This window comes from Somniosus microcephalus, chromosome 13, assembly GCF_052327205.1.
Source record: "Somniosus microcephalus isolate GS21.2 chromosome 13, FLI_Smic_1.0, whole genome shotgun sequence".
Taxonomy (NCBI): Eukaryota; Metazoa; Chordata; class Chondrichthyes; order Squaliformes; family Somniosidae; genus Somniosus; species Somniosus microcephalus.
In genome coordinates, this window is record NC_140999.1 from 55,515,996 (window position 1) to 55,541,676 (window position 25,681).

The 25,681-nt window shown below is 45.2% G+C and overlaps 1 protein-coding gene across 4 annotated transcripts in view; it reads right to left on the bottom strand.

Annotated features, from left to right (window-relative positions):
* The window catches only part of kdm4b (lysine (K)-specific demethylase 4B), a 594,368-nt gene that overhangs the window by 267,481 nt on the left and 301,206 nt on the right, over positions 1 to 25,681 (bottom strand). For all 4 annotated transcript variants that reach the window (XM_086004915.1, XM_086004916.1, XM_086004917.1 and 1 more), the window contains one exon: positions 11,293 to 11,430. In XM_086004915.1, coding sequence (XP_085861041.1) covers positions 11,293 to 11,430 — 138 coding nt within the window. The remainder of the gene's footprint in view (positions 1 to 11,292; positions 11,431 to 25,681) is intronic.

Here is a 25,681-nt window from a genome sequence, read left to right on the forward strand (position 1 = left end):
TGTCGTCTGGAGGCTCAGTTTGAGTTTAATGCATTTCTGGCGAACAGAGAAATTTCGGGAACAGGGAGTGGGTCAAGCAGAGACCATCATTGAAATTTCCAGATTAATGCGCAGAACGCTTCTGCGCAGCTTCCGGTCGTTGAAATCAGCTTCAGGTTCGTTGGCAGGAGTCACTCCGTATTTAAAATTGCGTTATTCACAAGTGGTGGACTAGACACTGATTAAAAATGCTTATTTTTTGTGATAAACCGATTTTCAGCTGCATTAATAAAACTGCACCAAGTTGGCACTCTTAAATATATTATGGAATATTTATTAAAGCAAAATATATATTTTTTTTTAAATTACATTCTAAAATGCAGTGGTTCATGGCAAATTTTATGTCTGGCGATATGCAAATGAGTTTGAGTGGAAACTTGAGTGTAAAAGAAACACTTCTCAAAACAAGCGCAATTTGTGCCCGGATCACCAATTGCGCCCAAAGCGGAAACTCCACCCCCGGTATATTTCAATAATAAAGTACTCACCAATAGAGCCATCTCTACTGGAATCAGATTTTATTCGTTGTTTTTCAAGTGACAATATGTTCTTCAAACAACGCTAGTGCTGATGTTCAGTTGATTCTGTTCAAGCGTTGCGCTTTGATCACATTAATTAGATTTGTGCCTTTTAAATAGTTCCAAGCATTCATTATTCTCAATCAAAGATCAGTTTCTCGCCCTCTTCTGAAAGCCCTGATTCATGGTGAGGTATGTTTTCATGGGTAGCTGCAACCACAAGTTCCTCATCAGACTGGCTATTCTTCAAGCCTGAACCTAAACAGTAACTGTTGGCTGTGATGCTCCTCCACAGTTGAAAAGCCTACCAGGCTTAGTCCAGTTCTCACCTGAAGCCTATGCTATGTACGTTTCAGTAAGAGTAACTTGACAGTGATCAAGAGCACTTGACAGGAGATGCTTTTCCTTTCCCTTTCCTGGGACAACTGGTGTCCTACTACTACCCCAGCTGAGATCAGCTACATCGCCACAAACCAGGGATGGAGCCTGGGGCCTGGGGCCTTCCTGCTCTATACAACTGGTCATCACACTGCATTTAACTAATCAGCCATAGGGAAAACAAACAAATCCCTTTCTATTCGCAAAACAGTGTGTCAATATTGCCAAAAATGTCTCATTACTTTCTAATGGACATCTCGATTTAGCTGCTAATGGACCTAAAATACACAAATGTCTGCCAAAAGCAGAAAGCTAATAACAAAGCCAGAAAACATTAACAGCCCATGACTTTTTTTTTCCCCTCGAAATTAAATAGGTCAAACATTCTAGGCTGAATTATCAGATATATCCTGGCTTGTGCACAAGAGTTACCCATTTGTGTTTTTATATATAGATAGATATAAATATATAGATATAGAGGTATATGTATATAGATATATAGATAGATATATAGATATAGATAGATATAGATATATATACTGTATATATATCTCCACTCGGGGGAAGAGGGAGAAAAGATGATTCACCATGTAGTGACAACACAACAATTAATGAAGTACTGCTGCATGCCGCCCAATCACCCAACTTATTCACTATTTCTTGAAGTTTTATTAATCCGTGCTTTGGAATTACGCTATATAGATTAATAAACAGTGTGCCTGTTCAATTAAGTCAGTAGTCATTAGGTTTTAAATATCATCCTATTGAATGCTCTTTGGATTTAATGCTGATGAGCCTTTATAGCACAAGCAGTGCACTTTCCATTTTTTGAAACAAAATTATTTAAACCACACAGGGACATAGGTTTTTTAGAAGGATAAAGGGTAATTAAACTACATTAGCGGAGTACTCTAGAGTAAGACCTTACTATGGCCTTACCTTTGTCAACTTATTGAAAAGTATACACTGACTACCGAAAAACCCATTGACTTGCACAGCAGAAATCTTTGAGGAACAGGATAAATTTTGGAAAATTCTCAGCTGTATCTGTGAGGAAAATTCCTTGGCATGAACAGTGAAGCAACAGGAAGGCTCAATAAATCCTTTGAGTAGATTTTTCAAAAAGCTCTAATCAGGCAAAAAAAATCACTGAGGTTTGAATGTCATCCACTTTCTTGATGTTTAACATGGTAAAATGATTACAAAATAAGCAGGACTAGGCCATTAAGTTGCAACCTACTGCAAGCACTGTTTAATGCATAGAGATTGAATACATTACAAAGAAATTCGAAACAAGAATTTTTTATTAAAATTAAATCCCTATGAACAAGTGGTTAACGAAGCATATGATTGTGAACTACACCTGTTGCGATGCTCTAAAAAACCTATTCTAGGTCCACGATTGTAACCAAGTCTTAAAAAGCAACTAACCCACAATTTTAAACCAGGGGAAGGCTAAAAAGGTGATTATTCTTTCTGTATTGGGTAATACTGTTCAGGTTGAAAACTCACCAACACCAAATACCTGAAAACCAAGCTGATTTCTGGGATGTACTTTTAATATGAAAAGTTTCAAAATAATATAATGCCGAAGTTTAAAAAAATCTAGGTAGGCTGCATACATGTAGCATATATACACTGCACTAGAATGGAAATTCTCTCTCATCTGCCCTATTAACTAAGAGGAAACTAACGTATTATTACAGTAGTAGCTTACAATGGCTATAGCAGCTCCCAGCAGGACAGCTGTTACATTGGCATGAGGGAGATACTTGTAGCACCGATACACAACAAATGGATCACGTGCACCAAACGACAACCCCAAATGACCCAATTTAAACATTGGATATAAATCAGGTTGTCCTGCTGGCCAATTTTACCAAATCTGGCGAGTTTACATTGGGGTTGCAGCCAGGTGCATGAAACCCACACGAGGAGCTGGAAGTGCAAGCACCTCCCAAGGCCAAAGTTACAGTTGCGTAAAATCACCAAGAATTTTCAATTGTACTACTTCTGAAGTGGTTACCCAGTATATTCTTCAATTATGAGTTGGAAAAGATTGTAGTGCCTTGAGATCCACTACACTGCTGGGTAGGGCAGAGTACTCAATTTATATTCAAGACCAGTCAGTGCCCTCATCCTCAAAATGAAGGATGAGGACATTTCTCCTCAAATTTCCCCAACCCGCTACTACTGCTTTCAGACTAGGGCCATCAAACCCAATTTTTGTACTTTTCGGTATCTGATGACTTGCTAATATTTTTATTTTCTGCAATATCATCACCGTTTTCCTTTGGGTGGCTGGCACTGCCTTTTAGAAGTTAGGGCAGGATTTCTCCCTACCTCCGGAGTGTGTTAATGTTTAAAGTGACTACCCCACAAGAGAAAAGTTTGAAAATCACTGCACTACTGTATGAGTTCCAAGAGCAAAATTGTCACTGTGGTCAGCACAGTTTATCACCACAGAGACGCCAGCTGGCTCTCATCCTGCTCAGCACTACTCCTACAGTGAATCACATGTTCCTGCAGGTCCCCAAGCAATTTAGAGAAGTACTCTATCCCATCATCAAATTGCTTGAATAAAACTTTATTAGGCCTGTAAGTGCCTTTCTTCAAGATAAGAGTTTCATCTGGAGGACTGTAATGTGAGAAAAAGGACAGAGAAGCAACAGAATACAAATCAGTGATTTCTGGCACAGAACAGAATGCAAAACACGCATAGCAATGACTCTACAAATAAATACCCAAAATGAGAAGTTTCTTTTAAGTGAACAGGAACTAATGTTCAGCCCAGATTATGTACTTGTTTGCAACACTGACAGCTCAAATTACAATCACAACTAATGTCACACCCTGCATAGATTCAACAGTGGTCATTAGCGTTCCATTGAAAGTCGACACAAAAAGTTATATTTCACACTATATTTGAAATACTCTACAATGTATGCATCTGCTCCAAAACACGAGACATTTGCAAGTCTTTTCAATATAAGCATTACAAACCACCCCAAAAGTACTTTGGTGACAATGAAAATCAAGACTAAGAGTTCATCAACACAAAGGGAAGTTAACTGCTGATAAGGACAGAATTCCTAGACCTTCTAATAACGTACAAGAATAAATCAATGCTGGAGAAAAGTGCAGCAAGCTGAATGTTTTCTTTTTGCACTCCCACAAGTTAAATTCTCACTTTCTAACACCAAGCAACTTCAAGTTTAGATGGTCAGGCAGGGAATAGCTCCAACATGCCACAAAAAAAAACAAGTTGTGAGAGAGCAGTGAAGAATTGGAGAAGAACCAGCAAGCTAAGAAGCTGATCTGTTTATCAGCTCATCACTGTTGGAAAATAACAACGCCAGACTAGGTGGAAGCTACAGTTTTCCTGACCTGGTGGCAATTCCATAGTTTATCCCGGAGACCTAATTAAATGAGAGACGCTGCATTATTGGCTGCTATCGCTCAATGATGAGAAGTGCTGCAAAAAGGGCAGGGAGGGAAGAGAGGAAAACTTTAGCTACTTTATTCTTAATTGTTTTAGATTTTGTCAACTGATTAACACTTGTGTTCTAAATCCCAGAAAAAAAATCATTATAGCTGCGTGGGTTTCCTCCGGGTGCTCCGGTTTCCTCCCACAGTCCAAAGATGTGCGGGTTAGGTTGATTGGCTATGATAAATTGACCCTTAGTGTTAGGGGGATTAAATACGTGGGGTTACGGGGATCGGGTGGGATATGTGTTGGTGTAGGGGTTACGGGGATCAGGTGGGATATGTGTCGGTGCAGGCTCGATGGGCCGAAATGGCCTCCATCTGCATTGTGGGATTTCTGTGATTCTGTGATAGCTCCTTCCATAACAGTCAGATTTATCTTCAAAGGGCTTCCCACTACTGGCCATTAGGGCCCATCAATACATGGCAACAAAAGCATTTAGAAAACTACAAATCAGGGACAGGATGCACAGATCAGTCTTAAAGCAGACAACACATTCTTGTTCCTTCTTGATTAATGGAGATACTGTGTTTAGATTGATTTCTTTCAGAAAATAACATTTTGCGATACAGTATGTGAGTAATTTGAGACATGATGTGGTAAGTGTAGCATGTTTAGAAGGAACAAGTGTCTGGGTCTGCTGTACACTAACTGATAGAGATTGATTGCTATGATTAGTCAACAACTCCATTATCATTGTATCATGTGACTACCAGGATGGTAGAAGGTGAACTAGATGGACTTTGATCTTTTTTCGTCTAGCAATTCTTACGTTCCTGTGTGTTTCTGGGAGTCAGAGCAGTTTGCGCCAATTATTCGGTTATAGTATAACTGTATATAGCTAACTGGAGCAGAGGGGGTCAGGTACTATTTAGGAAATGCTTCCCTTCATAGCTCTCTCCCATACCCAACCAATGGCACCAAAAGAAAAATCTGTCTGCATATTACTACTCCCAAAGAGAACAATAGCAGTCAGTACAAATCTGCTTTCATTGCTTGAGAAAATGGATCAGTTGCCAAGTGATACAGGACTTTTCCTTCTCACTACTGGGCAGAACTGAGAGATAATTAAAATGTCACTCATGCCTAAACTAAATAATGTCTTATCTATGATGTCTCCACTTTCCAGAAGATCAGACAATTTGTAATCTTCCAATGAGTTAAGAGCAAACCCCAGTTATGTCTCAATTACAATACTATTGGAAAATAACATGGGGCATCCAGATTGATATTTCCTTTACCCTTCAAAATTTATAAATAAACAATCCTTAAGCTGCTTGATTCTCCAATCTGAATTGGTTAAACCATGAAGCAGTGTTTCAAGTGTGTATGTCAGAATCTCCAGATTTTGGAATTAATCCCATTTATATCTAGACTGTTTGACTTGTTTCACTTATGTAAGTGCAATCAGCTGTTTGATTAGGCTTCTCTTGTGACTCTCTACATAGATTAATGTAGTGATAAGACAACACTAAAACAGTCAGAATGGAAGAATCAAGTAATTTACTCTTCACTTTTTATGAAGGAGAATGGTTTTGGTTTTACTCATCTGAGCATCTCATTTCTAAATTTGACCTCACCCCATGGCCATTTTTTCTTCACCCCCAACAAGGCATTCTTCAAAACATGGACAGTCCTGCATTAGCCTTCTCCTTCTGGAGCTAATAAAAGACGTGGCATTTTGTTCAACTGTATAACTTCCTCCAGAGTTCTAATTTAAATGTTCAGTGTTGATTTTCCCCAAACATGGGCTAAAGACTTGGGACAGATATATGATCCATATGACGGATGGTAACACATAAACCATACATTGCACAAAGAGATTCTGCCTGATCTAATTTAATATTCATTGAACGGCTCATCTCTTCTGAAGGGAGCTTCCAAATAGGGTGCAGTCATAAGATATTAGGTTGCATCCATTAACATATTGACACTTTAGGAAGGATGGCAAGGCCTTGGAAAGGGTGCAGAGGAGATTTACCAGAATTTACCTCGGTTATGTGGAGAGACTAGAGAAGCTGGGATTGTTCTCCTTAGTGCAGAGGTAAAGGGGAGATTTAATAGAGGTACAAAAATTATGAAGGGTTTTGATACAGTAGATAGGGATTAATTAAGAGGGGGAAAATAGAGAATGAGAGTAAGCTTGCAGGGAACATAAAAACTGACTGTAAAAGCTTCTATAAATATGTGAAGAGAAAAAGATTGGTGAAGACAAGCGTAGGTCCCTTGCAGTCAGAATCAGGGGAATTTATAATGGGGAACAAAGAAATGGCCGACCAATTAAATACATACTTTGGTTCTGTCTTCACAAAGGAGGACACAAAACCTCCCAGAGATGTCGGGGAACATAGGGTCTAATGAGAGGGAGAAACTGAATGAAATCAGTATTTGTAGGGAAATGGTGTTAGGGCAATTGATGGGATTGAAGGCCGGTAAATCCCCAGGGCCTGATCATCTACATCCTAGGGTACTTAAGGAAGTGGCCGTAGAAATAGTAGATGCATTGCTGGTCATCTTCCAAAATTTTAGACTCTGGAACAGTTCCCATGGATTGGAGGGTAGCTAATGTTACCCCACTATTCAAAAAAGGTGGTAGAGAGAAAACGGGGAATTATAGACCGGTAAGCCTGACATCGGTAGTGGGGAAAATGCTAGAGTCCATTATAAAAGATGTAATAGCAGAGCACTTGGAAAACAGTGACAGGATCGGACAAAGTCAACACGGATTTACAAAAGGTAAATTGTGCTTGACTAATCACAGAATCACAGAAACCCCACAGTGCAGATAGAGGCCATTTCGGCCCATCGAGCCTGCACCGACACATATCCCACCCGATCCCCGTAACCCCTACACCAACACATATCCCACCCTATCCCCGTAACCCCACGTATTTAATCCCCCTAACACTAAGGGTCAATTTATCATAGCCAATCAGCCTGACCCGCATATCTTTGGACTGTGGGAGGAAACCGGAGCACCCGGAGGAAACCCACGCAAACACGGGGAGAATGTGCAAACTCCACACAGACAGTCACCCGAGGCCGGATTCGAACCCGGGTCCCTGGCGCTGTGAGGCAACAGTGCTAACCACTATGCCACCGTCTACTGGAATTTTTTGAGGATGTAACTGGTAGAATAGATAAGGGAGAACCAGTGGATGTGGTGCATTTGGACTTTCAGAAGTCTTTCAATAAGGTCCCGCATAAGAGATTAGCGTGTAAAGTTAAAGCACAAGGGATTGGGGGCAAAGTACTGACTTGGATAGAGAACTGTTTGGCAGACAGGAAGCAAAAAGTTGGAATAAATGGGTCTTTTTCCGAGTGGCAGGCAGTGACTAGTGGGGTACCGCAGGGATTGGTGTTAGGACCCCAGCTATTTACAATATATATTAATGATCTAGACAAGGGAACTAGATGTAATATCTCCAAGTTTGCAGACGACACAAAGCTGGGTGGGCGTGTGGGCTGCGAGGAGGATGCCGAGAAACTCCAGTATGATTTGGACAGGTTGGGTGATTGGGCAGATGCAGTATAATGTGGATAAATGCAAGGTTATCCACTTTGGTGTCAAAAACAGGAAGGCAGATTATTATCTGAACGGCAATAGATTGGGAGAAGGGGAAGTGCAATGAGACCTGGGTGTCCTTGTGCACCAGTCGCTGAAGGTAAGCATGCAGGTGCAGCAGGCGGTTAAGAAGGCAAATGGTATGTTGGCCTTCGTAGCGAGAGGATTCGAGTACAGGAACAAGGATGTCTTGCTGCAGTTGCACAGGGCCTTGGTGAGACCACATCTTGAGTATTGTGTGCAGTTTTGGTCGCCTTATCTGAGGAAGGATGTTCTTGCCATGGAGGGAGTGCAGCGAAGATTCACCAGACTGATACCTACGATGGCAGGAATGACGTATGAGGAGAGATTGGGTCGATTGGGCTTATACTCGCTGAAGTTTAGAAGAATGAGAGGGGATCTCATTGAAACTTATAAAATTCTAACAGGACTAGACAGACTAGATGCAGGAAGGATGTTCCCGATGGTGGGGGAGTCCAGAACCAGGGGTCACAGTCTAAAGATTAGGGGTAAGCCATTTAGGACAGAGATGAGGAATTTTTTCACCCAGAGAGTGGTGAACCTGTGGAATTCTCTACCACAGAAGGCAGTTGAGGCCAATTCATTAAATATATTCAAGAAGGAATTAGATATATTTCTTAAGGCTAAAGGGATCAAAGGATATGGGGAGAAGGCAGGGACAGGGTACTGAGTTTGGACGATCAGCCATGATCTCACTGAATGGCGGAGCAGGCTCGAGGGGCCGAATGGCCTACTCCTGCTCCTATCTTCTATGTTTCTATGTAAACTGTTTGCATTTGCAGGAGCATCAGTAATCAGAGGACACAGATTTATGATAATTGGAAAAAAGGCCGGGGGGTGGGGCGTGGAGATGAATAGAAATGTTTTACTCAGCGAGTCGTTACAATCTGAAATGCTTTGCCTGAAAGGGTGGTGGAAGCAGATTCAATAGTAACTTTCAAAAAGGATTTGGCTAGATACTTGAAAAGGAAAATATTTGCAGGGCTATGGAGAAAGTGCAGTTTTTACACTTGACAGATTTTTTTTAACATTTACATTGTGTATCTTGACATCAAAGATTTTAAATGATATAACATCAAATTCTAAGTCATATCACAAAGCTTGCTGGAAATCTGAAATAAAAACATAAAATGTTGGAAACACTCAGCAGGTCAGGCAGCATCCGTGGAGAGAGAAACAGAGTTAACGTTTCAGGTCGATGACCTTTCGTCAGAACTGGAAAATGTTAGAGATGTAACAGGTTTTAAGCAAGTAGAGAGGCAGGGAAAGGGTGGGTGAGGAAACAACAAAAGGGAAGGTCTGTGACAGGGAGGAGAGATTAAAGGACAAAAGGGATGATGGTGAAAGGCAAAAGGTGCCATTACCATCCTTTTTGTCATTTAATCACTCCTGCCTTCCACCCTATCACAGACCTCCCTTTGTTCTTTCCTCTTCCCCCCACCACCAGCCCCTGCCTCTCTACTTGCTTAAAACCAGTTATATCTCTAACATTTTCCAGTTCTGACAAAAGGTCATCGACATGAAACGTTAACTCTGTTTCTCTCTCCACAGATGCTGCCTGACCTGCTGAGTATTTCCAGCATTTTCTGTTTTTATTTGCAACTTATTTATTTGTCTCACTCCCTTCTCCCTACCAGAGTGGGCTGTGATATTGCTATGGGATATTAGAAGAGTAACCAGTTGTTCTGCTTCATAGAATCATCGAAATTTCACTGTGGAAGTAGGCCATTTTACTCATTATGGCTGCGCTAGCTCCGTATCAGAGCTACTTACTCCAATCCCATTTTGCTGCTCTTTTTCCGAATCCATTAATATTTTTCCTCTTCAACTGTTTATCTTTCTTCTTAAATGCCACAATTGATTCATCTTTAATAGCCAATAGTCACTACAACCATACACTTTATAATGGAGTATCCAAAACTGCAGTTTTCCAACTATGCTTAACTGGCATTTCCTCGAGATTCATCATTACTCTGTATTTCATGACCTACGTATATAAATCCCATTTTCCGTTTTTTTCACCTGCAATCTTGCTTTTAAAGAGCTGTGTAACTGCAATGCTGGATCTCTCTGTTCTTGCTTTCTGTTCAGTTCTTGGTATCAATAAATTGAATTTTCATGACTATTCTTTAAGTGATGCTTTACAAACTTAATGGAACCCATTATACCAGAACCTAGAGCAGCTCTGACCTGGCAAATTCCCATTCCCTGCCCTTCATATACTATGAGTCAGGGTTTGGTGACCTGACTCATTAGGGTCAGGCTTGCATTTTATGACACTGGTGTTATTTGTAGTTAGTTTCTTATTTAAAAAAAAAAGGCACACCCACACATTCATGCGGCAAGTTAAATCCTAAAGTTTGGAAAAATTATGTAAGATTAAAAGTCTGCTGTGTGACGTACTGCTTTGTATACTGAAGGGTTTTGCGATTAATCTTGAAATAAGATTACACGCCTAGTAACTACCAGGTTTTAAAAATCGTAACTGTTTCACCTATTTTTCATTTCAGTACCAAGTGACCTGCGTAATAAAGTCACAGAGACACAACAAATATTCTTGTGATACAAAAGATATACAATACTTAGGTTTTATCGTCAGGCATGTGGAAAATCCCTCACCCTATACCCCTACTCATACCTTTGCATGCTAATCACACACCAGGTAAGCTGCCAGGGAGCAGACTTCTCCATTCCATTACCTGCTCATGCTATTGCAGCTGGTGCCCTTTATTGCATAGCTGATTAATCTGAACAGTTAGAGCTAGAATTGGCATCATTTTCAGTGTTAATCTCCTGAAAATTAAGATAATTTTTCTGGAGAACATTTCAACAGGCTGATGATGTGCTTTGAAACGGAGGTAAATGCTCAGCAGTTCAAACTGTAGGAACGTCCATTATTTGTATCCACCACCACCACCACTAATGGTGGGTGTTCCTCTGCCCCACAACTAATGGATAGGCTGCTGGGAAGATCCCAACATGAAAGCAAAGCATTGTGGACACTGCTCATATTAATTTCTTGCTGATTGTAAAGGATAGATGTAGGACTTCTACCTTCCCGATTTGGAGAAGTGAAAGATTTGTGAAGAGGGAAATCAGGGATAAACAATGAGGACAATTGGGAAACAAAATTTGCAAACTGATTTGGACATCTAACCTTGCATTCTGTCGCCTTGGGGTATGTTTTAATACCTGCATGTTGTAAAATGAATTTCTAAATCCAGAAGACAACTAATCCAAACAGTTCTGAATTATAACCAGATCAGAGTTTGCAGGCTCCTTACCTGGGTGGCCATTTTCCCATAATCGATCCAGCGAAGTGTGGCAAAGTTAGTCGATTCTGCACAGTTGAATCCATGGTTGAAACCAGCATGATAGCCATAAGGAAAGGTGATCATGAACTCTCCAGCCTCCTGCGTAATCTGAAAAATGAAAAAGTAGAAGCTAATGATCCCACTGCCAGTATTTAAATGAAGTGCGGATCAGCAACCAGCAGTTTCCAACAATGCTCAGTAGGGCAGCCTCGTCGGTTTCCTCCATCAAATTAGAGATGCATCTCAAGAACTTTGCACTCCACTTCAGTTAAACTATCAGCCCATTTGAAGTACAATTTGAATACAAAACAAAATTCTCAATTTTTCCCGGGGGTAGGGGGTGGGGGGAGAAGAGAAGAGAGACCGCTGGAGGAAATTGCTGATAAAATACATTTTTATTCAAAAGTATTCAAGCTGAACAAACTATCCACAACAACAGATTATTTCTATTTTAAAATTTATTTCTTTGTAAAATCCAGTGTGAACCAGCACAAGGATGGGCCACTGAAGGTGAACGCAATTCCCATGAAACGCAATTAAAATCAGCAAGAACTACAAAGAAAAGTGGCGTCAGCGCTTGGGAGTTGGCTGGCAGGCATCTGCAAGCGCAGAGCTGACAGCTACTGTGTAAACCACAGATGCAAGGAGTTCTGAGCACATACCAGCCCTCACTTCTTTTCATATATTGTGAGCATGGGGACCTTTGAAACCAGGTATTACAGTACAGGTAGACTATCCTTTATCCGAAAACCTCGGGACCAGCCGAGTTTCGGATAAAGGAGAATTTCGGATTTCGGAAGGTGGGTCGGCGGGGGTCCGCGCGCACGACTTACGCTGACGCTCAGCGTAAGTCAGTCGGGGTCGGCGGGGGTCGGGGCCGGCGGGGTCCGCGGGGGGGTCGGCGGTTGTCGGGGCCGGCGGGGTCCGCAGTTGTCGGGGCTGGCGGTTGTCGGAGCCGGCGGGGTCCGCGGGGGGGGGGGTCGGCGGGGTCCGCGGGGGGGGGGGGTCGGCGGGGTCCGCGGGGGGGGGGGTCGGCGGTTGTCGGGGCTGGCGGTTGTCGGGGCCGGCGGGGGGGTCGTGCGCACGACTTACCCTTTAACCGAACTTCCGAAACCGGAACCCTCTAAAAACCGAAGGTTTTTTCGTTCGTACGCACGACTTACGCTGAACGAAAAAACCTTCGGTTTTTAGAGGGTTTCGGTTTTCGGAAGTCCGGATAAAGGGTAGTCTACCTGTATTCTAGTATTGCAAAATATAACCGTGTATTTTTAATTTCAGTTTTTTTTCCATTAATTGTTGGGTGCTAATATTGCTAAACGATATCCTCCAAACATTCACCCCTCCCAGCCCATAGCACAGGAAACCTCATGTCCCACTGAGTATGTATTTATAAATCACCACTCCCGTTTCAAACTAGATATTTATTCAGTTTTTATTGGAAGGGTAGATGAGAGGAATTGAGTGGATAAACATTTAAATATGGAGGAAGCTAATAAAGTTATGGGGAAAGCCAGGACAGTGGATTTAGCTTGGATTGCTGTAGCAAACAACTGGCACAGATATAAAGGGCCAATTGACCTCCTTCTTTGCTGTAACCTTCTACGGTAATTAACTTCAGCTATTTAAATTTTAACAAACAGGAATCCTGATGGTGAAGCACTCCAATAAAATTACAGTAGATCCCATGAAAATCTTTTCTATGAGCTCCAAATTTGTCTGTAAGCGCTGCTGATTAATGTGTAATATAATGTAACTGTTTCATCCCTCTTATTTTCTGAAAATTATATATATGGCCACCGACTATCTCAAAGCACCAAAGCAGTTCAGTTATTTTGCCATGCTGCGGCATCATGAGTAGCTGTAGAGTCCTATTCTTGAGCGACAGTCCTTGCCACAAATGGTGCAGGCGTAAATCACAGGGCCAGATAATGAAGTCCACACACTACCAAATCTTGAAGCCTGATGCACTTTACACTTTCCTCCCTTTCTCAGCCACCTCTCTTCAGCTTCTTTGGCTCCCCAATGCAGCCTGTTGTTAGCCACATTCTCCCAGCTTGTGGTATCGATATTAAAGCTTTTCAAGTCCCTCTTTAAACCTGAGCCTAGGTCGGCCCAGAAGCCGCTGCATGTTCTCCATATGATGATTTTTGGCACACACCCATCTTCCATCCAATACAGATGACCAAGAGTCTGTGTTTGAGAAAACTTATTAGACTTGGCAACTTAGCTTCCTCAAGTACTTTGGTGTCAGAAACTTTGTCTTCCCAATTTATATTTAGAGTAGAGTACAACGGACATGGAAAGAGCCTTTTCCAATTGCTGGAGAGAGTTCCTTCCCCCCACCAGTCCTCCTCAGTTTGATCCAATCCTTCCACGTTGGTGCAAAGGCTACAATCCAGTATGATGGTAACTAATCTGACAATTTTAAAATCCAGTGAATTTCATAGAATGTACAGCACAAAAACAGGCCATTCAGCCCAACAGTTCTGTGCCAGTCAGAACAACAGACCTGAAACGCTAACTCTATTTCTCTCTCCACGGATGCTGCCTGGCCTGCTGAGTATTTCCAGCATTTTCTGTTGTTATTTCAGATTGCCAGCATCCGCAGTATTTTGCTATTGTAGTTCTGTGCCAGTGTTTATGCTGCACACAAGCCTCCTCCCACCCAGTGGTGTCAAAGAGGGATGTGTTTTGGCACCAACACTCTTTGGAATATTCTCTCTGCTGCTTTGTTTTGCTTTCTCAGCTAGTCATGGAAATGTACAAGATCAGATGGAAAACTTTAATACTACACGTCTAAGAGCAAAAGTAAAAATCAAATATCTGTCAATGAGAACTTTTCTTCAATCACTGATGCCAACCTTTTCCTACATCTGTCTCTTTAGTCCTGGAATTAATATCCTTTGCATTCCCTCCAATAATATAATATCCTTTTAAAACAGGGAGGACAAAATTGCATGAAGTACTCCAGATATGGTCTCACCGAGACTAGATATGATTTTAGAATTGCCTCTGAATTTGTAAGTTACATACCTAGCCGTACACCCAAACATTCTGTTTGTCTTCCTAACTGTCTGAATACTGCAGACGGTTTTAATGATCTAGACGTCAAAATTACAAAATGTTTCACATATTGCAAGTACATTTCTATTCAATACATAAACCATACTACCTTTCCCTTTGCCGAATCCCATAACTTTACAATTCTGTGTATTAAATTGTATCCGTCACTTCCCCATCCACTGATCCTAGCTTCTCTAGAGTCGTTTAGAATTGTGCACATTCACGTTAAGGTTACAAATGACCCACCCCCCCCCACCCCCAGGATACACCACTAACTGAATTTTTTTGGTATCTTGACCTGGAGCTGTTACAAGAGCTTCCCCAGATATAGGAGCTGTGTTCAGGCCTTGAACAGACTTAGCTTTATGTAGAATTAAGAGTTGTTGAAGAGAAAAGAACAGCTTGGCAATAAAGAGGAAATTGAGCTTTTGCAGATGGCTTTAGCAATGTATATGTATCATTTGAGATCTAAGCAATTAATGAGGCCAAGGAGTAGTTGAGGCGGCTAGCATGGATGAATTTAAGGTGAAGCTAGATAAAGACATGAGGGAGAAAGAAATAGCAGGATATGTTAATGGGGTTAGATGAAGAAGGGCGCGAGGAGGCTCATCTGGAGCATAAGCACCGGCATGGACCTGTTGGGCCGAATGGCCTGTTTCTGTGTTATAAATACTATGTAACTATGTAAGCTTATCAATGGATGAAGGAGGACTAAGGGTCGACTTGCAAGTGAAATAAAGAAACTGCATCTTTGAAGAATTGAAAACCAAGATTTCCATTGCTCCAAGACATCCCGACTGTATATTGTTTTAATGGTGTAACCCAATTGTGTGGGTGAAATCCAGTCGCAATCTGAATTGAGCAACATATTGCTTTGTTATATTGCCAGTGATTTTCATTTTCTCATAAGCTTGTTTGTAAGTTGTAGCTTGTTGCATAATTCTTCTTTTAGTCACCATAGAATTCAAACCAGCTAGAAGTCTTTAACACATTTCTGGGGTCATGATTTTGTTCTGAATATTTCTGTTTGAACAGGAAGAGTTGATGACATCATTAATAAAACTGGATGGAAAAGTGTTACTGAGCCTGAAAGTGCAGGGCAGTTACATTAATATTGGGAGAGCTAATCTCATTAACCCAGGGGTGCTACGGCAATCTCGTCATTTCAACAGCGCATGTGAGCTGAACTGTCAGGCTTAATAACTCCTCCAAACCAGTTCCTGAATCAGCTCATCGCCATTCATTATTTAACCAAAAAAAAAACATTATTTAAAGCAGAAAAGCCTAAAGGACATTGATCATAATTTTCTGGAATAGTCGCATGTATAGTGAGACTCTCAATTACTAACAGGCAGAGAAGGAATTGCAAATTGAGTCAAAATGGTTGCAGGAAGAATGAGAAAAAGCATAACGAGCTAATTTTGTCATTATATAAATGGAACCTACTGTGTCGATTTAAACCGTGAAAAAAAAACCCTGCAATGAAATTATTGCTTTTAGCCTTCCAAATTTGAAGAGTGTCAACATTTTCAGCTGTGCAAGATTGGGGTAAAGTACTGGTGTTTACAGATCTGTTACTGGTGGTTACAGAGCAGCACAGCAAAAAGGTACTGGCAAAATATTAAAAGTGTATTGCAGAACATTAAAATGTATCGACTTCTATGCAATCTTTCCACAGAGCATCCATACCAACCATTAAATGTACCTAGTGACAATACACAAAATTACAAGATAAACACGTATGAAGGAGGCCATTTGGTCTATCTTGGTTCAACCATCCAGAAAGATCCAACACTTCCGCCCCCCGCCCCCCCGCACCCATTTCAGCATTTCATTTCATCATAAATATGATAGCAGGGTTTTCACCTTTATTAGTCTACCTGGAAGTCCATTCCATATACTGATCACCATGTATGTGAATAAGAATTTTCTGACATCAGTCCTAAATTTGTTTCAACATGTCCCCTTGTCCCACTCTTGCAATTTAGTTTGAGATAACATTCCAGAGTTACCTTCTCCAAACGATTTACTATTCTAGCGATCTAGAAGATCACCTCTCAGCCACCTTCTTTCAATGCTGAAAAGTCCATTTCTCCAGTCTTTCCCCCAGCTCAGACCTCCAACACGATAGATTGACCTTCTCTTCAATATCGTGGTGACCAGATGGGACACAAGGAGTGGTTTGACGAGCGCACCATGCAGTTTGAACAGCACTTCCTCTGACTTGTACTCTACAATTTTATATAGTTCAGTATTCTATTTAATTAGTTGATTGCTGCTCCTCAGCAGTTGGTCAAGTTGAGCATCAAGTCTAAAGACCCCCTAATCTCTTTCAATTTTATCCTTCGCTATTTTAACTCCATTCATGGTACCCAAGTTGCCTGCTTTTTCGAAGTGCTCTACTGTGCATGCTTCCCCTTCTCAATCCATGTTGACACAACCAATCCTCTTTTATTAAAAATCTAGTCGTCATTCATTGCATCGCCATCAATTTGTGATGGAGGTCATTTTGCCAATTCCCACATATGGTCATACTTTATACACAAAATCTTGGTGCACATATAAAATGCTATTTTTCAGGCCTTCAAGCATGAATACAAGATGATTTTGGAAGATGAGTTTTTTTTTACATTATCGAGTGGCATTTGATTTTATTGCTGCATTTCAGAGCTTCCGACCACATATCCGCGCCATCACCAAGACCGTCCACTTCCACCTCTCCGTCGCCCTACTCCGTCCCTGCCTCAACTTATCTGCTGCTGAAACCCTCATTGATGCCTTTGTTACCTCTAAATTGACTCTTCCAGCACTCTCCTGGCCGGTCTCCCAGCTTCTACCCTACGTAAACTTGAGCTCATTCAAAACTCTGCTGCCCCATCCTAACTCTCACCAAGTCCTACTCACCCATCATCCGTGCTCACTGACCCACATTGGCTCCCAGTCCGGCAACGCCTCAATTTTAAAATTCTCATCCTCGTTTTCAAATCCTTCCATGGCAGCGCCCCCTCTGTAGGGTTCTCAAAATTCCCACATTCCCCAAAAGTTATGGATAAAGGGACCCTGTATGGACAAGTTATTAAAAAAGGGTACCCAAAATGGCTTCTGAAACCTCGTGACCAAGGCTTGCAGGATTTTAAAAGCAAGGCCCTGCAGAAGGCAGGCCCATTCAAATCCTGAAATGAAACCTAACATGCATGGATCTGTGAAAGACTTTGCCATTTTCTAAAGCTAGACAGCTACGTAAACACAGAATATGCATTCTTCACCTTGGAACAGATCAAGTCAGGATGGACCTAATCCTGAGGCCATTAACTTTTTGAATAAATAATCGGTAACAGCTCACAGGTAGCTACCAAGTCAGGAAAGACGATTAAATTTCATAAATAACAAACAGCCAGGATATCGAAGCCATTAAACAAGGAGACAACCGCCCCAGAAGCCGTTAAAGTAAATGACTGCAATCATTTTAGACGGGCCCGCCAAATTAAACAAAGAACTGACCTGATTTGGCACGCAGATAAGGGGTGAAGAACCGGGTATAATTGTAGGCCCACCGGTAGCTCTCGCTCTCTTGCCTCTCGCTCGCTCTCTTGCCTCTCCTGACACCGAGGACGCCCATTACAACGCCGGGGGCCAAACACAGGAGGAGAACGGAACCGAATCGAACAAGCACAGGACACACGGGCCGCAAACGGGCAAACGAGACGAGACGAACGGTAAAACCGATAGGCAGAGAAGGGCAGCGAAGAAGCAGCACTGGGGACGAGCGGGCACACACCCCGGCCTAGTTATAAGCTGGCGTTTGAAGCTTGGGTAGTAAAATCAATCGACGATATAAACCACCAACCGAGCCCCAACCGCAACAAAACCGTCAGCGACCAAACCACCACCAGAAGAACAACCATTCCAGCAAGGTGAAGTACCCCACAAAAGACTTTAATCTAACGAAGGAAAAGAAGGGTACTTCAACGGAGTTTGTGGCAGGGATTGAAGACAATGGCTTTGGTCTTCCCAATATTTACTTGGAGGAAATTTCTGCTTGTACGGTATTGGATGTTGGACAAGCAGTGTGACAAATCAGAGACACTGGAGGGGTTGAGAGAGGTGATAGTGAGGTAGAGCTGGGTGTCATCTGCGTGCATGTGGAACCTTACGTTGTGTTTTCGGATGATGTCGCCGAGGGGCACCATGCATTTGAGAAATAAGAGGGGGTCAAGGATAGATGCTTGGGGAACCCCAAAACCACAACCGGCTTAATCGATAGGTTTTGAACCGTAAAAGAAACCCCATTGGTGAGCATGAATTCCTGGCCCCTCATAGCTTAATCTAGTTAGGTATTGGGGGTGGGATAAGGGTAAGGGGATTTTTAATGTGTTTGTTCCCTCGATGTGCCATGTGTTCCCCATTCCCAAATAAGTGTAATTTTATATGCCTGTAATTATCCTAGTAATTTCCAGTGTTGTTATATTGTTGTGCCTTTAATAAAATTTATGGTTTCCTTGCACCAAACCAGTTGTCTACTCTATTTTCTGTATCGCCGCCTTTACCCAAGTCCAGTATCTAGAACCCAGGGGTGAGAGAGCGATTCGAACCGCTCAGAGACAGTCAGGGGCAGAGCTGACTGGGCACACGTCACCCCCTACAGAAATGGCGACTGCGGCAGGACTCCGGTAACAGGGGTGCGATACAGTAGACAATGGTTCGGAAGAGCAAACCATGATGGAGGAAAGGATTTCTGATTATGTGTTCAGTAAGGTGAATATCACAAAGAAGTGGATCACCAATCTGTTAAAGGCTGGGCGCCCGGTAGATGCCGTAGCTAAGTGGACAGAAGGGAAGGGAGCACAAGAAATCCCTAGAGAAGGCAGTCTGGCTGATGTGCTTCAAGAAGCAGGTCCAGCTTTTGGACAGGATCATTGCAGCATAGGCAGCCGAGATAAAGGAGTCAGCCCTGGAGATCCAGGACAAAGCTCTAGCAGGGGCGAAGTTGCTGGTCGCATTGCAGGCCCTGAATCAGGAAAGGGTACAATTAATGGGAGAACATACGGCCAGGTTGGAATACCTTCAGTGCCAGGTCACCGAAGTCAAGGGTAATGAGTTGAGGTTGCAGGAAAAGAACGCTCGCCTAGCGAGACAAGTAAGAGAGCAGGAGGAGAAAGTAAAAGAAGTAAAGGCAGCCTATAAGTTGGCAAGCGAACAGGGGTTTGAAGATGCAGATCATGGTCCCTGCAAGGAACAAATAGAGAATCTGAGCCTGGCCCTAAGGAAGGCAAAGGGCATGGTGTGCCTCATAAGCCCAAAGGCAGGCCAGACGGATTTTATAGGGAACGAGGGAGAACAGTTCAGACACCACAGGTAGTGCCACGGGACGACCCGGTTGAGGAACAGGAGGTCCCGCGACCACCACCCGTAGCGGCAGGTTTTAGCGAGGTCTGGCAGCAAGGGGGGGTGGATGAGGTTAGGGGTAGACGCGGAGGTGGAACAACCCCCACAAGAGAGGCCGGAACCAGGACCGATGTGCCCAGCCCGGCATCGGAGGTTCAGCCCACCCGTTAATGGCGAGGACGTGGGACCCCTCCAAAACCAGTTCGTATTACCCTATAGCACCCAACAGCTTAGGGCTATGGTGAGCCATATTCCAAAGCTCGCCGAAAAAGGGGACCCCTCGGTCCACTTCAGGGAAGTGGAACAGGCAGCCAGCGTCAACGAGTGCGATGACGCTGAGCAGGCCAAAATGCTGCTGCTCTCTTTGGAGAGTAAGCTCCTCCAGTCCCTCTCTGACAAGTGTAAGAGGGGGTAGGGCGGGTATGAGGCGCTCAGGGATGAAGTTTTGGAGGCCATGGGGATGAATGAGGGAAGTCCTTTCTCCCGTGTGGAGAAGACAGTGCAGCTCGCAGGGGAAACCCCGCAGGCTTTCGCGGACAGGTTATGGCCGGTGTATAGGAGCGCCTGTCCTGGGGCACTTAACCGGGCATTCCTGAACGGGGATCCACTGGCCCATTGGCTCCGTTGCCTGGTGGCAAACAGCTTGCCACAGGTCCGGGCCAAGGCGGAAGTCTGGTTCGACCCCAAGAATCCCCTGACCACCGAACTTACGGTGATCAGACAGTTGACCCTAGCCTATAAGAACGGTAGGGGAACCGATGCACACACCCCTAAGGGGAAGGTGCATGAGGTAAAACCTGGACAGGGTAGGAAGGAGTGGCATCAGGAAGGGAATAACCCTTCTAGCACAAAGCTCAATTGCTACGGGTGTGGGAAGGATGGACACTGGAGGAAGGAGTGCAAAAACCCTTGGAAAGATAACAAGGGAAAGAATTCCACAGCCCCAGCCCAAAAGGCAGAGGCAGGAATCCCTCCCGCCGCGGTCGAGTCATTTTTAGACACCACGATGTCCTTATTGACTGGCCAGGGGAGAGTCGCAGCCGCTATCGGTGCTCTGACCCCATCAGCCCCATCCAACCCACAGCCCTGACAAGAGCCAGCGCAGCCTGTTTACCTGTGTTCCCTTTGGTACGATGTATGGAAGAGACCCCTCATGGAGATGGAGGTAGAAAAGGTAAAGGGGACCTATCTGTTGGATACGGGGGCATCATGCATCGTGGTCCATTCAGCTAACAAGACCACCTCACCTCTATCTAGCGGGGTCCCATACAGTCTGGCGGGATTCACAGGCAGAGAACAGGCCGGCTCATTTTCCATCCCGCTCTCCATTCGTTTGGGTACGCTCCGCTCTAAGTGGACCTGTATCCTAATGAAGTGGGAACAGGAGGGTGGAAAAGGGATCCTGGGAGCTGACTTTATTGTGGGCCATGGGATCCTGGTGGATTTAAGAAACCATTGCCTATGGGGGGCAAGTACAGGAAAGGAAGGCGAAGTAGTAGTTATCCCAGGGAAAGAAGGGAAGGGGACCCTGTGCACCATGAAGCCCAAAGAGGGTTATAACCTCGAGCTCATGGTCAGTAATACCCCAAAGGAGTTCCAGGCATTTGTGCAAGCCCACCTAGCCACATTTGCCACACACAAACACAACTGCAGGAGGGTCACCGGGTTTGAGGTCAGCGTAGACGGGGACCCCATGGCCCGACCACAAAAACAGTATCACTTCCCCAGGGAAGCGGAGCCAGACATGGAAGCAGCCATGTCCTCCTTGGTACAGCAGGGTGTTCTGAGACCGATAGCCACCCACATAAACTCTCCACTGTGGCCGGTTAGAAAGCCGGACAATTCCTGGAGGGCCACAGTGGACTATCGGGTGCTCAACAGCAACATCCCAGCCTGTGCACCCACGGTAGCAGCAGTTGCCGACCTGATAGGAAGTATCCCAGCATCCGCGACCACTTTCACGGTGCTGGATATTTCCAACATGTTTTGGTCCATCCCTTTAAGGAGGGAGTACAAGTTTGCCTTTACGTTTAAAGGGCAACAGTACACCTGGAACTGTTTGCCTCAGGGCTTCCACAACAGCCCCAGCATTTTCCATCAGTGCATGGCAAACAGTTTGAAGGATTTCAGCCAGCCCAGACAGTTGGTACAGTATGTGGATGACCTGCTCCTGTTCACTGATTCGAGAGAGGAGCATGGCCCACTACTGGCCGAACTGCTGGAGTTGCTCAGGCAAAAGGGTTTTAAAGTAAACCCGAACAAAGCGCAGATCGGCAAGCAGTGGATGAAATTCCTAGGCCTGACCGTACGCGCTGGAGAATGGGCCATAGATAAGGCAAGGAGGGAAGCGGTACAGGAGTTACCAGTCCCCAACACAGTCACGGGTGTGAGGTCGTTTCTAGGGCTAACCGGGTACTGCAGGGACTTTATTGAGGACTATGCAGCCACAGCAGCCCCTCTGCTCCAACTCCTACACAAGGGAGTGGAGTGGGCATGGGATGAGAGTTGCCAGGCAGCATTTGTCAGGCTCAAGAAAGACCTGCAGACCGCACCAGCTCTAGGAGCCACAGATGGCGGGGAAAGAGTTCTTCCTGGAGGTAGCAGCCAGCAGGGACAGCCTGAGTGCTGTGCTGCTCCAAGAGCGGCATGGCAGGCTGAGGCCGGTGGTCTACTCCTCCAGGATACTCACGGATGTGGAGAAGAGCTACTCCAATTGAGAGAGGCACCTCTTGGCCATACATTGGGTTGTGAAAAGATCACTGATCTTCACAGGCACCTCTCCCATCACCCTCCTCACCCATCACACACCCACCCAGATGCTCCTAGACGGGAGAATCAAGGATGGGACGGTGAGCAGTGCCCGCATTGCTCGCTGGACCCTGCTCCTCTCACAGATGGACCTAAAGGTGAAGGGTCTCTGCGAGCCAAAGCTCGCAGCCAACCTGGTATATCCTGGAACAGCACATAGAAGGGGCTTGGGAAGTGGACATAGGTTTACGGGCCGGGATACACCCCACAGGCCACGAAATCTATGTGGACGGCTCCAGCATGGTATCTGCTGGCGAGCGACTCATGGGGTGCGGAGTTTACGACCCAGCGGCAAACACTGCCCTGGCAATTAAGCTCCCCAGCACCATGAGCGCCCAGCAGGCTGAACAGTCCGCGGTAGTGTACGTCGTTACACACCCCGAAATCTTCCCCATCCTGTACACGATTTGCTCGGACAGCATGCTCACGTGCAATTCGTGCACGGAGTACCTGGCCATCTTGTCCCACCGCAGATACACCTCCGCCGACGGGAGACCCCTCACAGTGAAACCCCTGCCGGAGAAAATCTTAGCAGCAGTGGGGGAGGAAGGGGAGGTTTTCATCCATAAGGTGAAAGCCCATTCCTCCACAGAACCCCATAGTCAAGGCAACCAGCAGGCTGACATTCTAGCTAAGGAGGGTGCCCGCACCGGCATTTTCTTGGACCCATATGGATCCAGACCCATAGCAGCAGTCAGGGGTAGGGATGGGACACAAGGGAGTGCAGGGGTAGCTTTAGCCCCAAACCATAAGACGGTCCAAACCCAAGACCCCGTCCTCAAGGCAGTCCTCAGTACAGTGACTGAGCGAAAAAGGGTAGATGGACCTTACAGCACAGCAGCCCTCTGTGAAAGAAGGCATGCTGTTTAGGGGAGAACAATGGGTAGTACCACAGCAGCACCGGAGGGAATTCCTTCAACTGGCCCATGAGGGTCCAAGAGCGGGGCATCCCGGGCCTGAGACCACCTGGCAGCGGGTAGAACAGGCGGGATGGTGGCCAGGACTCAGGGAAGATGTCCGTGAGTTCTGCGCCGGCTGTCTGGTGTGTGCTGCTAACAACCCTGACCCCCACAAAAGGAAGGTACCTATGGGACACATCAGGAGGGTAGAAGGACCATGGCAGTCGATACAGGTTGACTACATCGGGGCCCTGCCCACCACCCAGGGAGGCTGTAGTGTATGTATCCGTCTACCTTTAAGAAAACCATTGTATGTAACCGTTCACCTTTAAGAGGACTATTTTAGGTGTGGCACTACTTTGTTGGCTTCTGTATACTGTAATACCGACGGTGACCACACCGGTATATAAGTGCTGTGTCAGGATTTATTTGGCAGATTCGCCCTGACCTTCGAATAGTAAAGTCCTGTTTTAAGTTACTCTGGTAGTCTGTGTATTAATTAACTAAACAACCCACAGACTTTACAGTGGCGACGAGTCCGATCGTACCCTGCGGCAACAATACTTCCGAAGCAGTTAACGAGCGTCGAGAAGAGGCAACCGCCCTCATCGTTCTGCTGGGAGAAAACTCGAGGCTGCAGAACTAGAAAGGAAGAAGAAGTTAGAGACAAAGGCTTCCATCAGCAACAGGCACTGACTGTCCCTTCTGCCACGGTGAGGAGTGAGCCGATCAGCACGAGAAGCAAAGCGGCCACGGTGACTGTGAGTAAGGGAAAGTAAAAAGAATAACCGGAGGATAAGGGCGGTGCACTCGACCACGGTCAAGGGGGAAAGGAGCCGGACAGAAGTCGGGTCCAGAGGCGCTGAGACTGGGGCAGCGTGGAGCAAGGAAGCCGCGGTACAGACAGGCTGGGGGACGCAACGGCGTCGTGAGACAGCTAGACTGCGACCGGCGAAAAAGGCCGGGCAGCGACCGAAGCCACGAAGCGCTGCGACCGGGAGCGTAGGTGCGGGAAGAGATAAACTCAACCGCAGCCGGGGAGGGAAGCACCGGACTGCGAGAGGGCTGGGAGGTGCGATTGGGAGCCGAGCGAGCGGGAGAGGCAGAGCCAACCAAGGGAGACTGAGCGAGAGCCAGTCCAGCGGCTGAAACTGTTCGCCGTCAACGGGGTGTACCCAGCGCCGGTAGAGCCGAGCGAGCGGGAGAGAGACAGAGCCCGAGCAAGGGGAACTGAGCGAGAGCCAGCCCAGCGGCTGAAACTGTTCGCCGTCAACGGGGTGTACCCAGCGCCGGTTGCCCTGCCGAGAAAAGGGAAAGCACTGAAGCCGACGCGCAGGCTGTGAACCTGAAAGCCAGCGGCCGTCGCCCGTGGGGAAAGTGTACCCCTCCCGCTAGGGAAGAAACGCGGGAAGCCGCCATTAGGCGGGGAAGAAGACAGAAGCGGGAAACCGCCATTGAAGTGGGCGGGGAGAGAAGATAAGCGCAGGAAACCGCCATTTTCGCGGGAACCGCCATCTTGGAAAAATAAATAAATAAATAAAAGGAAATTTAAAGAAATAATCCGTGGTGTTATCAGGAAGAGAGGAAGATGCCTAAGCGTGGTAACATCAACGATTTTAATTCCGAGGTAGAAGACTGGGCCACGTATGTGGAACGCATTGAGATCTATGGTGAGGCCAATAAAATAGAAGATGACAAAGCTATAACCTTGCAAAACTCGGGCTCTTGAAGCATCTACTAGCACCAGCTAAACCGGCGGATCAGACTTTCGATGATATTGTGACTGTTCTGAAGGATCACTTGAACCCCACACCGTTGATGTTGGCGGAACGATTCAAATCCTATGCGAGAACGCAAAGGAAAGACGAAAGCAACGCAGAATACTTGGTCGAACTGCGTAGACTAGCGAAACATTGCCAGTTTGGAGGGAATCTGACAGAGGCATTGCGAGACAAGTTCGTGTGCGGGTTGTCAAAGGAAGGAACGCAAAAGCGACTACTCGAAGAGAACGACCTTACACTTGACAGGGCTGTCCTTATTGCAGCATCGCACGAAGCCGCAGCGAAGGGAACTGCGGAAATGCAGCTAAAGGCAGCGGCACTCAGTGTGGATCAAATTACCTCGAGTACAACAAAATGCTATCGTTGTGGGAAGACAACACACGACCAGAACCAATGCTGGTTTAAGAACCAGGAATGTGGCAA